This window comes from Larimichthys crocea, chromosome III (assembly GCF_000972845.2).
Source record: "Larimichthys crocea isolate SSNF chromosome III, L_crocea_2.0, whole genome shotgun sequence".
In the NCBI taxonomy this organism is placed as follows: Eukaryota; Metazoa; Chordata; class Actinopteri; family Sciaenidae; genus Larimichthys; species Larimichthys crocea.
The window spans coordinates 14473217-14489914 of NC_040013.1; the positions used below are offsets into that span (position 1 = coordinate 14473217).

At 37.7% G+C, this 16698-nt stretch overlaps 1 protein-coding gene across 1 annotated transcript; it reads right to left on the reverse strand.

Moving 5' to 3' along the window:
- Positions 1–6034: 6034 nt before the first annotated feature.
- On the reverse strand, positions 6035–12997 carry fam83b (family with sequence similarity 83 member B). The gene is made up of 5 exons (XM_010756361.3): positions 12838–12997; positions 10883–11353; positions 9789–9953; positions 9036–9160; positions 6035–8657 (listed from the first exon to the last, which is right to left on the reverse strand). Exons 2-5 carry the CDS (start codon positions 11327–11329, stop codon positions 6674–6676), a joined length of 2721 nt encoding a protein of 906 aa, XP_010754663.3. The 5' UTR covers positions 11330–11353; positions 12838–12997; the 3' UTR covers positions 6035–6673.
- Positions 12998–16698: the final 3701 nt, after the last annotated feature.

Here is a 16698-nt window from a genome sequence, read left to right on the forward strand (position 1 = left end):
TTTTCTGCAGGATTTGCCAAGTCTGTAAGTTTCTTTGTATATTACTAGAAGTTGGATGTTTTAACATTATTTCATCACTTTCAGCTGAATATTTCAAATTCTTCTGCTTGCTAATTATTTGTATGCCTAGTGTTAAAGGAATTTCTCAACATTCAGAGAAATGCTCTTATTCCCTTTCTTGCTGAGAGTTAAAGATCCAGTGTTTAAGATTTAGAGCATTCTGGCATCAATGGAATACAATGTGCAACTCCCCATTAGTGTCTAATCCTCTAAAAATAAAAATGCTGTGGGTCGTCCTTTATGGAGTCTGTCATGTTGAATCTGCCATGCTTCTACAGTAGCCCAGAATGGACAAACCAAACACTGGCTCCAGATGGAGCCACAGTAGTTTCACCTTCATGCTAGGAAGAAGAGAATGAAGCAAGGGGGTTGCAACCAGCAACTAAACCACTGAATGCCACTTAAATGTTATGCACTGGTCCTTTAAATGTCTGTATGCTTCATATGAAGTTATGGATTATACAAATACATATAGTTGTCTGTTGTTTGCCGGTTGTTTGTTCTTTTGTTTTATTGTGTAGGTTATAAGACACTTCTATCTGTTAGTTGTGTTTTGCCCTTTCTACTTTAATTCTGTAGTGTATATTACAGTCTGCTGCTGTAATAAGTAAATTTGAATGAATAGTACAATCGAATCTAGTCCAATCAAATGCACAACACAACCTGCAAATGACTGCCATGAGGGGCGCATACAGCACCAAGTCAGCCCGAGGCAGGAGAGAGAGAAAAAAAAAAAGAGTAATCTGACAACGCACACGTTGCCACAACGATTGACAGCGGTCAGATGCGCCAGGCAGTTGGATGCAGGTGGAGAGACGACCTTCAAACGGCGATATGAGGCCGGGATTGCTCCCTGCAGCAGCAAAGAGCAGTGTAGGAATAGAAGTACAAAATGTAAAAAAAATAAATAAATATAGAAATATCGTCAAATCAAATCATAATGAATATTATTATTAATTGTAGTCGTATTTGCATTCATTGCATTTTAATCTTTGTGAGGCTAGTATTTGCCAACCGCTCGCAGGAGGCAAAACGATTGCAGCATGTTCAGCAACAAAATATATGAAGATAAGCTGTGAATGATCCTAATTCTGTTTTTTGTGTAGCACACAAAATGTATGATGATGATTTCAGCATGAGGAGACCAGATCCAATTTTTTCAATATTGATTTCTTCACCTTAGTTTTCATCTTCATTCGAACACCTGACAAGACTGTGTTGTTTTCTCAAACTTCTGTCATCCTTCATGTCTGATGTGATGTGAAAGCTTAAGTCCTTGTAGCTGCCCATCATTCATTTACTGTACATTTATATCAAACTGTAAAGTGCACTGTCTAAACTATAGCCCTGCTTTGTTTGCACACAGAGAAAAACTGCCAGTGGTTAGCTCTCCAGGTAAAACGTCCTTGATTCCAATTGTAAAAATAACACTATTTTAAAAATGGTAAATGTGAACATAAACAAAAACTCACAGCTTATAGAAATATGTCACCTCTTATCACAAACCTGTTCCCATTTTCCAGTTTTATTTTGTTTAACCTTCCTGAAGGTCCAACTAAATCATTCCCCGCTGTGTATTCTGGGATTTGTACACCATATAATGACTACCTATGACTGAAGCTCCTCACACAGTCATGAAACATATAACAACATGAATCCATACTACTTTGACTTTTCCTGAGTCTTTGCTAATGATCAATATGCCCTGCTAAAGTATCATGACCAGAATGAGAGAATAACACATCCATGCCTTTGGAACTCTTCTAACTTCAGAAAATTTAATATATAATTAAAATATAGTTACAAATAAGCAGGAATGTATTTCTAGAATGATTCCTTCAGGCTCTAAATCCTAAATAAACTCACATTAAGCTGAGACATGAAACTCCAGTTTGCTAAACACTCATTATAAACAATAAAGTAATAAAGCTTTCCCTTGAATGGAAACTGAAGCATATAATCAGTGATTTTATAATGTTTACCTTTTGATTTTAACTATTATTTCTTCATATTTATGTCTAGAGTGAATAATATCCATATCAATTATTCAGTCACAGAAATTGCTTGGACAATTATTCTTGGACAATTAATTCCCACTCGATAAGCAGTGACTTTGCATTTGAAATATCACATATCTGAAAGGAATGACAGTAAATGACTCTTCTGGCTGATAAGTGAAAAAGCTGTACCCAGAAGCCTGGAGATGAAATCATGCTGCAAGCAGTATCATGCTGTGAAAATTGTGAAGTCACATCAGCGTTACAGTTTAGCATTTTTTGCTTTCTTTTTCTCTCCAATCATTTTCAGGTTGCGTTGGATCGGATTTCCAAATCTTTCCTTTTTTCCTTAGAACATGTTTAAACGTGTTTTGTTATCTTGCCACCGTTGAGGGAGGAGGCCATTCCTTCCACACACACAGATAAGATTATAAAGATTAGGTGTAAATGTTATATTCCCTTTATTGTCTTTTAGTATTTTATAGTGATAGGAACCCAGCTGTCTGGTAAGTTTTAATTATTCATCATTGATTTTTCAGCATTATGCGCTTCATGGCTCCTTGCAGAGCGGTCTCAGACACTTGATCACGCTGCAGGCTCTGACACAAACTGTATGCATATCAACGATCTCTGACTAAACTTAAACGTGTACCTGCAGCACTTTTTCTTGTAAAGTGAGTCTTGGAAAGTGTTTCATATTCACATCCTCGATAAACCTTTATCCTTAATAACGGTATCTCACATAGTCTGATGATGGAGTAGCTCCTCTGTACTAGTTGAAACTCAGATATACATTTTATTCATCGAGTGCTCTTCATGATACTCAGAGACACTTCACATGAGTTGAAATAATAAACAAACAACCAAGTAGATATATACAGCACACACTGGATTCTTTATTACATAATGATACTATTAACAGCTGTAAACAGTAATTATACACAATTACCCACTAGGTGTTGGTTCATGCTCACTGTGAAGGCTCAGTTGACGATGTCTGTGTGGCTTTACAGCATTATCATACATACATAACATACATAGGCTGTATTAACAGTGTTTAAAATATGCCTGTTGCCTACATTACTTGTTACATTACAGTATCTGTGTGTGTGTGGGTGTGTGTGCGTGTGTCTGTATGTGTGTGTGCATACAGTATATATGGTGAGGAACAGCTGATCAACCTTTATCCAGGAGGTGGCACTAAGGAGCGCATCCCAATGTTGTCCTTTAAACATTTTTGGTACGTCAGTTTGGCCATTTGAAGAAAATGAATATGTCACGGCTATGATATCAGCTTCTTTAATGTGCTGCTGTGAAACATTTTGTTAATTCCCATTAACTCTGCGGGGCTGTAACTGCAGTGTAAGACAAATACCAAATCTGCTCTATGCAAAATGCCACAGAGATTGAATCGGTGGGAAGAAAGGCAAAAGATGGCTTTGTGGAAAACTCAGAATGTCAGTCAAGAACACATCAGACTGAGTAAATGTGTGCAAAATATTAATGTTAGAAATGAAAAAAAAAACCTTTAGAAGGTCAATAGCTGAATATTTATTGGTCAGAAACTAACATCTCAGCGTGAATACTTGAGAGATTAAAGCATTTTGCCCTCATTAAAAAGCATTAAAATATGTTATATATACATATTACATGACATTTTGAAATAATCTATTTCCCCTACAGCCACTTCTGCGAAATTTTCCAAAACTTATAGCAGTCGGGAAACAACTCCCTCCTTACTTTTTCTTACATGGAGACAACAGCAATGCAATCAGGTTGCATCTATTTACCCTGGTGGTGAATTCAACTGCTGGAACTGAGCTGCATTTCAATGAGGCTCGCTGAAACGGCAACAGCATTTTTAAACTCGGCATCAGGAAGTAGAAGATGTGCTTTAGGAGTATCCAAAAAGGTGAAGGAGGATGCCTTGTAGCTGTATAGCATCAGACAATATTCAGGCTATTGTAGGTAAATACGTTTTTAATGTATCTCTTCTTGCTCTGAGATGAAGAGAAGAGGATGGGACAGGAAAGGATAAATATTATAGGATATATTTTATATATATAATTTTAATATATGGTAACAGTGCTTCAGCTACAGCAGCACAGCAATCTCCTGTGTATAATATTGTCTTATTTATCACTATTTGCCTGAAGTAATTCTGTCACTCAATCAGCACTGTCTCTGTGAGGGAACCGGTTTATTTTTTGTGGCAAGCTGATGTTGATACATAATTCAACAAAACCCTGTCTGTGCTTTAGAATAAATCTGTTATATTGCAAAGGTTTCATCTTGAATAGTGTCTTGCCAGCGAATGAAATAGCGATGCTGTTTATGGTTTAGGTCTCATCGTACAATATACTGCTCATACAATCTACTAAAAGCTTATATATGTGTATATACAAATATATTCAGATATTTTTAGTGCGCTATGATAGGCGGTGTGTTCCTGTGTTCATTTTTCTAATAAATGTAGCCTTTCTGTTAAAAGGTACATCACAGCTGGAGTTTAATCACAAGAGCCTGGGCATTTATCTTGAGAAGTAATTAAGAGTTAAAGAATATGAGGTGTATTAACAGTTTTTCACATTTTTTTCCGTTTTTTCCTTTAATATCCTATAAAAATCTTGTATAACAAAATTGAGAGAGACAGCACAGGCAAACTGCAGAGGAAGTACTGCAGGATATTAATTCTAGTATTGCCTGGGCTATGTGTGACACAGGAGGAAAATGAATTATACATGGCTTCATTTGACTCCCTTCTTTATACAAATGATGTATACAGTACACAGTGTAACAAGGTATGCTGGGTATTTTTGTTATTTTTATTATTGATCGATCTTCATACTCAATTAGTAACAAATCAACATTTGTACCTTTCCCCTCATTACTTATGTGATGAAGGTGGATTTCGGATGTAATGTATGTTGAACAGATGTTTTCAACCACACAGCTGTTGAGTGACTAATTACAAGGCAACTAATAACACTTTAATCACTGTAATTTTCAAAGATATTTAAGTACATGGTTCATGTGCACTGCATACAGCCTTACAGGTGGCATGGATGCTTATGTTCTTATGTGTTATGTTATGTCTTAACGTGAAAATATTTCCAGATTCATTTAATGTAATATCTAAAAACTGTGAAACTAGTTATCACAGTATTTCACCTTCTTTATCACATGATGTGACAAATACTTTCTTTGAGAAGGGTTGAATCTGGGGCAACTGGACTTAGTTGAAGATTTCTGAGGATGGGGATTTAACTCTTCTCGAAGAAAAATGAATGATTGAGAACCTTCGCTTGAAAACTTCTTCACTTTCAGTTTTTAGCCATGTTTTTTCATCTCAGCTCAGTTACATAAAGGAAGGAGCTTATTATTACATCTATACTTGAGTGTGTATTTTTTTAAATTACCATCCTTATTTTCCTTGTGCAGTTACTACCTGAAAGCAGGAGACGGTCACAACTACTCTTTTAGTTACTTGTCAAAGTATTATTTGACAAAACATCAGTGGTTCATCACTAGATGGCAGACAGAAAAAAAAAACATTCATCATCACCATCCATCTGTTTCATTACCATTTTATCAGCATCACCAGAAAAAAGTACACTAAAAGTTCAAAACTTTTATTTTAAAATAAGCATATCTGAATGCTCGGTTGTTATACCTGCAGTACATTAAACCAGTTTGCATACACATGTTTTACACAAGAAACCATGTTTCTCTTTGTTTACCCACAAGCAAAGGAGGTAAAGGAAGGAAACCCTGTTTAAATTATACCTGAGTGGTCGAATTCAGTGCACGCTGAATTTTGCCTTAAGCCACACTGTTTGACAGCTAAATCCTTGACAGGGTGAAATATTTAATAAAATATATGTAGTTTCACTTCAGAATCAATGAAAAAAAGCTCAGTTGGTAGAGCAGCCGCCCCATGTACGAAGGCTCAGCAGCGGCCCAGGGTTCCCCATCTCTCTCTCCCCACATTCCTGTCACTCTTCAGCTGTCTCTATCAAAAATAAAAGCTTGAAAAGGCCAAAAATTATCTTTGAAAAAAAAAATTATTGCAACCCCCATAGAATTCATGACACCTCTTTCTGACTTATACTTGACACAAATGTGATGACATATACTTGATGTGTTCCATCATGTGGAGTGCTGGTTATATTACATTCAAATTTGTTTGTAATACCATCACCTTGGCTTCTTGGCTTCTTTATAATGACAACAGCACTTTGGCATGTGCACACACCTACGCTTGCAGCAATAAATTGTATACACCTGTGACATTTTGACACAACTACTACTTAATGCATCTGTAACATCTGGCAGCATTTGAATGTTTCACTTCAGGTTGGCGTCAGCTGTGAAGAAAAACAAAGACAGCTTAAAAGTGGCATTAAGATTCTGTTACATGGCGGTCTGCTGCATATATACATATAGAATATGTTCCCCTTTAATGGTACTCATCAGTGCATCTTTATACAATAAAATAAGCAGATGTCAAAATGTAAACAATGTTTGCTGAAAACATTTTCCAAAGTAAACACAGAAAAATAATATTAGCAAACCCTGTCAAATGTGCATTCATAAAAAGTGATCTGTGTCTTAGACTACTTGTTCTTTTGTATGAGATTTCCCACTCTATGGAAGAATTTCTCCAGCTTATTTTCATGATGCCCTCGTGCAGCTCGAGTGAGGTTGTTTTCAATAGCTGCCTCGCCTTTAGGAAGGCCTTTTGTTTTGCCCTGAGAGTGGGTGGTTCCAAAGCTGTTTGAAGAACGTGTAGTGTGTTTCCTTTCAAGTGAACAGAAAGACTCCAATCTGCTGTAAAGGCGGTTCTCGGCACCACGATCTTTGCTCCAGCTTCTTGTGTCTAGGCCAGATCTTGCACTTTTGTCAAGAGCAGTGGATTTCTGCTGTGTGGTAGCTTTTGTGAGGGACGTCTGTGGTGGATTTCGTTGCTCCTCAACAGTGAATCGAGGTTTTGATGGTTTTAAATGGTCTGTATCTAACCGGTTCCTCTGCTGCTCTGAGAGAGACCTAACAGGAGTGGTTGTTCTTTGGTAAGGTTTGCCTTGTCCATCTGATTTCCCTTCCTGATCCTGAGCTGTTAGGGTGTCTGTACTGGTGCCAGACCTTAGACTCAATGTATCCAGGTTTCCAACTGAATCCTCTTTTTTCTCTGGTATGTTCAATAAGGATTTTATTTTCTTGGTACTCTTTAGAATTTGCAGAGAGCCCTTGCTGTTGGATTTAGCTGTCAAATCCTTGCTATTTGCATCCAAGGCTGCTGTAGACACAGTCCTGGATGGTGGCTCCTGCCAATTGGGAGTACTGGGGCTCTTTGTGGTTGTAATACTCTTCATGTCAAAATGAGAGAGAGACCTTTGATCTTCGTTCAGATTTGACACATACCTTCCATTCTGTGCATTGATTCCTGTCGTGCTTCTGTTTACTTGCATCCTTGCAAAAGCTCCATTCATGTGACTTGAGGATTTTTGTGCATACTCATTGTTTGATCTTGGATCTGCTACACTATGCCTTTTGTGCCAACTGTCTGTCAGGATGTCAGGGTTTGTGATCATAAGTCCATCTTTAGGTCTGCTTAAGCCACTGTATACAGGCTGATAAGAGTTCATACCGGGACCATAGCCTGTGTTATTCCGACTGTCCTCCAAAATCTGCAAACTCTTCCTCTTGTACATGAACTCTTCATTACACATTCTGTTTTCAGCTCCTCCTGTCGGATTCCACTGCATTGATGAATAGTGTAAAGGAGTATTTGGCTCCATTTGCTCTGGTATGGTCGACCTGAAAGCAAGGGAAGACCTCAGTCTTCCCTGCATGAAGGAGTTAGCTTTGTCCTGATCAAATTGGTCTAAATAGTCACAAGAGTCTCCGAATGGGACGTCAGGATTTTTGAGGTAAGAGTCAATCCTCATTGTGCGCATGAATGACTTGGATGTATTCTCCAGTGTTGGCATGTACTGCTGCATGGACAAAATGTCGTTACCATTGTAAGACTGATGTATGTTTTGACCTCCATGCATTGGTGGCACTTGTAAATAATTGTCCATGGTGTAGTTGTTTGTTACAGTTCCTGTTTCTCTGTCAATGTTCCAGTTGCTCGCTCTGGTCCTGATGTTCTGTGGCATACATCCATTGCGTTTCTCCCCAGCATAACTGTGCCTTTTCATGAAGTTCATCATCTCTGTAGACTGTAATTGGGGCATCTGATCTGGAACAACGATCCCATTCTCCATCAAAGGCCTAAGCTCGTTAGGTCCTTGTTCAAAGAGCCTCTCTTCAAAGTCTCTTGCACCTAGTTTCCTCTCACAGGTCTTCCTATAGACTGTGTCCAGTGTATGTCTCAACTGGTCCTGTCGCTCAATTCTTTGGGCAGAATGAGATTTTGGAAAAATCTGTCGTCCATGTGGCCCATTGCGCTGTAAAAAACCCTCGGGGGGGCACAGCTCTGCTGGCACACTTGACCGGGCGTAGAGTGTTCGAAACTCCTCATCGTAGGATTTTACCAGATGTCCTGTGATGACCTGAACCATGCTCAGATTAATCTTCTCAAACGACCAAGTGAAGCTGCAAACAAACAAATATGAATGTTTATTCATTGAATGTGAAGAAAACAGACTCACGTGTGATTAACACTCCAGTTTGGGCAAAGAACTACAGATACAAAGGAAAATCATTATATAAAATAATAAAAGATTATTTTTTTAAAGAGCTGTTTTGTGTTTACATTTGTTCCGACATAATTTTCATTCTTGTAAATGTCATGTCACCACATTTTCTACTAACCTGTTTTTTACATTCATAAACAAAGCCTTGTCCCGAAATAATAAAGGCAATTTTATATAGAGAGTGACAGTAAATATAGCACTTTCCTTTATGAATGCATTTAGTTTACACCTCAGTGGTCTGAACCACCAGCTATTCTTTTACTGCAGTTTTATTTACCTGTATGAGCCATAAATCGCTGTGTGGCAGTCCACTAAAAGAAACTTCTGCTCCATTGCCCCATGAAATTTAGCTCCTGATCGGCAGAGGTAACCCTGACCTCTCACAGTGCGCACCCTCATGTTCTGTGGTCAGAGCAGCGAAACAGATATGTCAGAAAAGATGCATTACTGTTACATTTTGAAGCAGAAGAAGGGATAATTTCAGTCAACAAATCAACACCTGAAACTGTACTATGCAGACCATTCTGACCATTTTAGATATGTTGTGGTTGATGAGTACCTGAGGTGTTGTTGAAGGCATGTGTCATGCTCTTACAGTTATGGCAACTAAAAGGGTATGTATCTTTAACATGTACCAGATCAATAATTTTGACGCAGTCCTTACAAAACCAGAGAAACCACCTAGCCAATTTGAAGACACATCTTGTTAGCTTAGCTCATTATAGCTTGTCTGCTTAATCCACAAAGTAAACAAAGTGTAAAAATGAAAAAGTTGTGGTTTAACAGTTGTTGGTAGATTTTTGGAGAGAGCTTTATTCGACATTTCCTCCTGTCTCCTGGCTGCAGCTACATATTTAACATCCAAACTTGAGAGTGGCATCAAAAACTCACTCAGCAACAAAGTGCATCTCTGAGACATCAAATTATTTTTGTATTGTTTAAGTCACTGTCTAAATTCGCAGTATGCAAATGTTATCTCCTCATGACGCAAGGTGCCTCATTAAAAAGATGCTTTAAATGATATACTTACTCTGAGTTGTTGAATTTTTACATCTTGACTTTCAGCCATTGTGAGGAAACTTTTCAAATGGAACTCATCCAAAAGCACATAGACCGGGACTCCACGTGCAGAGACATCGACAGCTTCTTTGAATATATCTACATCAGTGAACTTATCCATCACAATGGCAACAACCTGCAAGAACGATATGAATAAATCATAATCAGTTCAATGTGCCAAAGCCCAGAGTGGGTATAGTGCAACAGTTTAAATTTGTGAAGCCTGAATGACCTATTTAAGATCTCACTCATCATTTGTGAACATGAACAGTAAATATGAGTCTGACAGATTGAAACAGACGGATAAAAGTCTCAGAGTGATGCCAATAAAAATAAACTGAGTTTAAACTGGAGACAGACTAAGCATATGAGGGGTTATAATTATAATTTTTATAATAGCAATTCATTATTCTCAAATGAACTTACGTCCAACTATATTGCACGTTATTTAGTCAAATTCATTGCCTTAATTTCCTGCAGTAGAGGTTTCTGTGAAAAGAAACACTTCATCATACGCAACATCCATCAAAAAGTACTGTTTTGACACATGACACATCGCAGCTGGTGTCCCATGACATTTTTCTTTGTATTTGATTTTAATTAAATTGACTTAAGTGTTACACTTGTAATTACAAGGGAGAGAAAAAAAGGTGTTGTTAACTCTTCGAGAACTGTAAAAAGTAAGTTGGTTTAATTAGGAGCCAGTCAAGCAGAAAAAAGATTGTACCAAGACTAATTATCTAACCACAAGTTTAAGATGCAAAACTAGTTTGTGATTCATCTTGACACAATTTGAGAGGTAACCAAGTTGTTGTGTGAAAGATATATCTCTACAATCAGGTGCTATGGCTCTCAAACTGTTGGGAAGTTGCAAAACCTGATTTTGACCAGCAGCCCCAGCAAAACTATTCTTTACCACTGGAAATTGAGAGCAAAAAAGGTCTATGGAACTGCTGTAAGTGGAAAAGGTTCTTATGACAAGGGAATAAATCAAACACAGCAGAGAAACAGAACTTGTGAGTCAATTTGCTGTGAGAAAGTCTCAATGCAGGTAGTTTTGATTACCTGTCTTGCTTCCCGAATATGCTTCCGGACCACTTCTTTGATGGTGGGGTTGTTTTGTCTTGCTGGATGAAAGAGCAGATCTATATTAGTCTGCAGTAGGTCATGCATGACCTCCGGCCACCCTAAGTCCAAATCTGGCGTGTCCACATCCGAGTGAATGGGCCAGTACGTCCCTGAGGATGATTGGTTATCTGGTGGACCATCGATTTCCTCTGCATCGTTTTGAGGTGGGAGTTGTTCTACATTTTCAGTGATAAAGAGAATCTCTTCCTCTGAGAGGAAACTTCCGACACGTTCTCCTTTTAGGAGCTCTTGGTAACTTTCTCTGCCCGTGTTCACCAGGCAATCAATAGCCAGACGGTAAGACTCTCTGTAATCGGGTTGGATGTAATCTTCTTTAAACTCTCCCCTCAAAGATGACAACCGAGAAAACTCTGGAGAATCCATCACTTCAGACTGTTTCAGTTGGACCTGTCATAGATAATAGAAATCAATGACATCATGTAATACAAGCAGAAAACAAACATTGCAACAGGGTGGGAAATGCTGCAAGACTCGCTTCTCTTAAGCCTAATGAGGACAAGTGAAATGTAGCACATGAAAAGGTCATATTGGACCAGATGCTATCATTAAACTACAAACATGGAAAGGTCATATTGGTATTTGGATGAAACAATGAAAGGTCTTGTTCTAATTGTATGTACAAAACTTGTGTTAGACTTTGTGACACTGTACACCTGAGGATTCCTGAGAAACAAAGCAGGAACTGAGTGGTGATTAACACCTAAGTAGAAATTCAGACTGTCTTATATTTTAGATGTCTGTGAATCTGTATTGACAATTACTCTCAATGTATTGCGATTTAGCTCATAAATGACATGAAATCCAAATAAACCGCTTAATTCAAATGAACTTCTTGTTAATTAGCAGGTAGTAGATTTGCTGTTTACTTTTTTTTTTTAGTTGCTGAACAGGATTTTATGTACCTTTAGGTTCCAGCGTTTGTTTGTGCACACATAAGTAAAGAGGCCTTGTTTTTTTCCAATATGTTGGGTTCAAAAACTAAAATCAGTTTGACTTTCTTTCTTTTTCAAGACTTTGAGTCTTACATTGTGTAAATGTACCTGTCATTTCTATGGTCAAAATGATGAAATTTGTTCCAACAAGCCACATCATGAAACTGACTCATTATTGACATCATTATTCCATGATGAACCTGTTCACAGTCAAGACTTAAAAGATGACTGTCAGTGCATTGCCAAAGGGTAAAGGGTATTATTACACCTGTAGTGTCCTTCAAAGTTAAGGCAGGGTAAAATAAAACCAGTGAACGACATTAAGAGAGATTAATTAAAACACCTTAATCCAAGTATTTTCACATGAAATACATGCCGGTTACCTGTCATATTTAATACATCTGAAGAGAGAGCAGAAAGTTTACTCTGATTTTGAATTACAACTGAGAACCTGTTGTGAGAAGGTCAGTGTGAGCGTTTCACTTTCAGGTGAGGCTCGCTGCCGGTAGATAAAAATGGAGCTCTCATTACAAATGAATAACCCAGAGTACAGCTGTCCTTTCTTAGTTTTCAGGTAACATTTACAGGCTCTTTTATGAACTCTGCTGTTAGGCTTATGAAGTCATATATTTACATTTTTAACTAAGATAGGATATTCAAAGCTCCTTTGAGATCTGCCGTGCCTTATTTAAATAGATATCTCAAACTGTAAAAGAAACACTGTGCAGCTGTTATTGTAGCATATTTAACCATAACCTACACTGCACAACTAAAATATCTATTTACACATTTTATCACAAATTCCCCACTGTTCAGAGAATTCATTAAATAACTGAGGTGTTTGATATTCCACTGCTTCTTGTTGAATGCGTTTGAAAAGCTTCAAAAGCACAGCAAGCTAGTCACAACATTATTCTATGCTCAACAGCAGTAACTTACATTTAGATTGTGAACTTTGTGAGAATCCTCTTGACTGCTCCCAGAATATCCCTCTTAGATGTATGTATGTTCAGCTCATGTCAGAATGTGGAGCTACTGTCTGCCAGCTGGAAGAAACAAAGACAAGGTGGTGTCTCAACATGATAAACACAGTGCAGATGGAGGGTGTGGATTCCAGTTTTGACATGCAAAACGGTCTGGCTCGAAACTTGCTCACAGGCAGCCATAAACCTGTTTGAGACGCTTAGCCACTCCCCTCCTCTCTTCAGGGGCAAAGTTCGCACTGGCAGAAATCAAGATAATGACAGACACAAAGAGGCTTTGATATATTAAGTGTTGTGAGAAATTCTGTTTGATTTGTATATACTACAAGAATGCATGGTTTTACTTCTGTGTTTAGTTCCTTTGTATTTCCTGTATCGGGACAAACATGGTTTATAAGACCAAAGTGTTTTACATGCAGACACATCGCAGAGAGATTGCACACACACATTCAAATAGCATACTTGCATCATCCTACTTCATATTGTGGCTGAAATATCAGTCTGCACATCTGTAGGGAGCAAACACACTTCTAATTTTCCATGTAAAAGGTATGATTAAGATATATTCAATTTCCTTTAAAGTATTGCTCACAGGAGGAGGTAAATGAATGAAATACATACATTTATGAATTTATATTGGTCACTGAACATCTCAAGTATCTTGAGAAACTGGCATACCAAACAGAAAAGTGAATAGGCATTCTCTTCAGGGGTACATTATCAGTATGACCTTTTTCAATGGTTGTTTCAGAAAAATATTTTATATTATTAATTGAATCCTCAAGATATGTTTTACATTTATTGTACAAAAGTGTGTGGGTATCGTGTCACTATGTGTCCGATTAATGCAATGATACACGGCATTGCGGCTCTGTACTGTAGATTATTTGTGTTTCATTTCAGTTTTGTCCTACATTTTCATTCCTCATACTCTGCAGACATACATCAAAAACACTGTGTGTGCGTAGTCACATCCTATTGTTAAGGCTGTCGCCCCCCCAAGAAACCTTTCTCTAAAACACTCCCCATCTTGTCAGTGGCTTTCAGTCCTTTTCAGGAAATACACAAAACATTACAAATGTTTACCTTGCTACATTTCTTAAGTCACTGAAAGCGTGACTCTGCAGTGCCACATTCATTAATGGAGTTTTTATGGGATTCTTTGTGTTTGCTCAAGGCAGAGTTGAGTTCAGGTTGAAAAACACATTTTTTACATTTGCAATCATGAAAATATAAGATTAAGGCCAGGACATGTGATTAGTAAGGTAACTTTTTCATTCATAGTGCTTGTGTGTGTGTGTGTGTGTGTGTGTGTGTGTGTGTGTGTGTTTCTCAGTTCAGCTCTCAAAATTAAATGTTTCTACTTCAAACGTGTTAATTAGACACCAACACTTACAGCAAGGTGCCAGCGTAACTATACAAATATTTAAAACTTTTAGTGGTGGAGAAACATTCGAGTTTGGATGTCATCTATCTTCATTCAGTCTACACAATTAGCCCCAGAGCATTTTAAGGTCAGTTCAGGTTTCTTTAGAAACTACACACAGGCTCTAAATGACCTGTTACAATCATGCTTAAGGGGTAAAAGGGAAGTACTCAGCTGGGACCTTTCTGTGGGGAGTTTGCATGTTCTCAACGTGTAATCCGGCTTCCTCCCACAGTCCAAAGCATGTACTTAAAAGGTTAATTGGTATTAATTGGGTTAACTGTGAGTGTAAATGGTTGTTTGTCTCTATGTGCCCTGTGATGAACTGGTGACTTGTCCAGGGTGTACCCTGCCTCTTGCCCAAAGTCAGAGTCAAAGATATGCTTCAGCCCCATGCACCCCTGATGAGGATAGGCTGTTACAGAGAATAGATGGTTTTAGTCTTCTCATCTTACTTTCTGCAAAAAACAGCCAAGAAGTGTATTTCCCAGAAAACCATTTTTAAAACACTCACATTGACAGTCTCTAAACTGTCAGATCTGTTGACAAACTATTGCTTGAATTTGTTTCTTTGTGTCTGGTTTTCTTTTTCCTTCTTGTCTGTAACTGAATCAAACAACTTAATAAATGTCAGCAATATATGAAAGGTTATTTCTTCAGGGTGTCAGGAAATTAAATCACAATTGTATGGTGGTAATATTAATTAAGGTAAAGTATTTTAATGAGGAAAAATTAATTAGCAAAAGTAGATATTTCCTGTGATCCGATGACATTAGTCTGCGTTGGAGCGCTATCTTCAAAATGACTCATTTATTTACAAGGACTCAGAAGAAACTGTGTTAATGAGATCATGATATTCTATCACACACTGCATGATATGTAACAACGATATGCTCCTTTATTAAAACATAAAAAAAAGTTCCACAGTGCTTCAAGAAACAGCCATGAAGAACAAGATATCTGCACCATTGTTTAGTGGTGTCTTAAATCTGGGTGTGTGTAGATTGAGTAACAGCTGAACCAAGTCACAGGGAGTTTCTTCTCCTTAAGCAGCCTCTCTGTGAGTCACCTTTTGTGACACCTGATCCTTGTGCTGTGCAGTCGTCATGATCGGTTCCTCAGGCTGTTCTTTGCTCCTACTGGCAAGTCTGAGCAAGTGACATGCTGTTCTGTTGTCGCAAAGCACCTCTAATAAGCCAAATGCAGGACTGACATTTTGAAAAACACCAGGATGACACCAATTGTTGAACTCAAAATATTAAGGGGATAGATCAGTCTTTATCGTGCCAATGTAGCTTTTCCTTCCAAAAATATCCCACAGAGATGGAGAAACACACTAAGCAAAGAGAGAATCGTAATTTTAATTTCATAGCTTATCCATCATAATTCACGTCTTCATCAAGTATCATATAATGAGCATCCTAGATGATGATGATGATGATGATGATGATGATGATGATGATAATAACAGTGTTTCAAATGTGGCCCACATAATAACATGTTCATATAAAAGGTGACATCAAAGGTGTCAGCTGATACAAATTACAGGTTTAACTGTAAATGGCAAATCCGAATCTTTCCACTGAGACACACATTTAAAGTCCAGAACAGTTCAGTGATTGATAACATCTTGTTAGCTTGTCTCATATGATGATGGATGAGTTTGGTCTGTAGAACAAGCAGGTAATAAATGTGGGGAGGCCACAGCAATCAAATTGTACTGTCCCTGTTGCTTGCAGCGGATTTATGAATACAATACATTTGCATTTTTGATCCAATTCAGTACATGTTTCATAATGCTGAGTTTTGTGTACAGATGTTGGAGGGCAAGTGTGAAAATTGCTAGTTGCTAAAATTAGAATTAAAATTAAAATTAAAATTAGTAGCACATCTTTGACTTACTTTTATATTTATTTATTACAGTACCTATAAACTCATAAAGATGTTTAATACTTTACTTTATTATTATGTATTTATTATTTAATACTCTACTAAAATGTCAGTTCATACAATGATGGCAGGGTTTAGCATGAACTATTTCTACATTCATCACAAGAACAGGCAACAACAAAGAAAACTGTCCCACATTGTGTGTGCCTTTGTGGTTTATAACCATTCAAATCTCTATAACAAAATTGAAAAGGGCTGTTCTCTAAATAAATGAAGTAATAAATTAACCAATGAACCAAAAGCAAACACAGACCAGTAGACCAGAATCAGTAAAGGAGAGTTTATTGTCTAGTTGGGCTGGCTTAGCTGGGGGTCTGCAGTCAGGAATGAGGACAAGTCTAAGGCTATGAGGAAGTGAGGTCCTGGTTTTGGCTGGAGGGAACGTCCCATAGTGTGTGAACAGACAGGTGATAGTTAGACGTGGCAACAGATTGACAGACA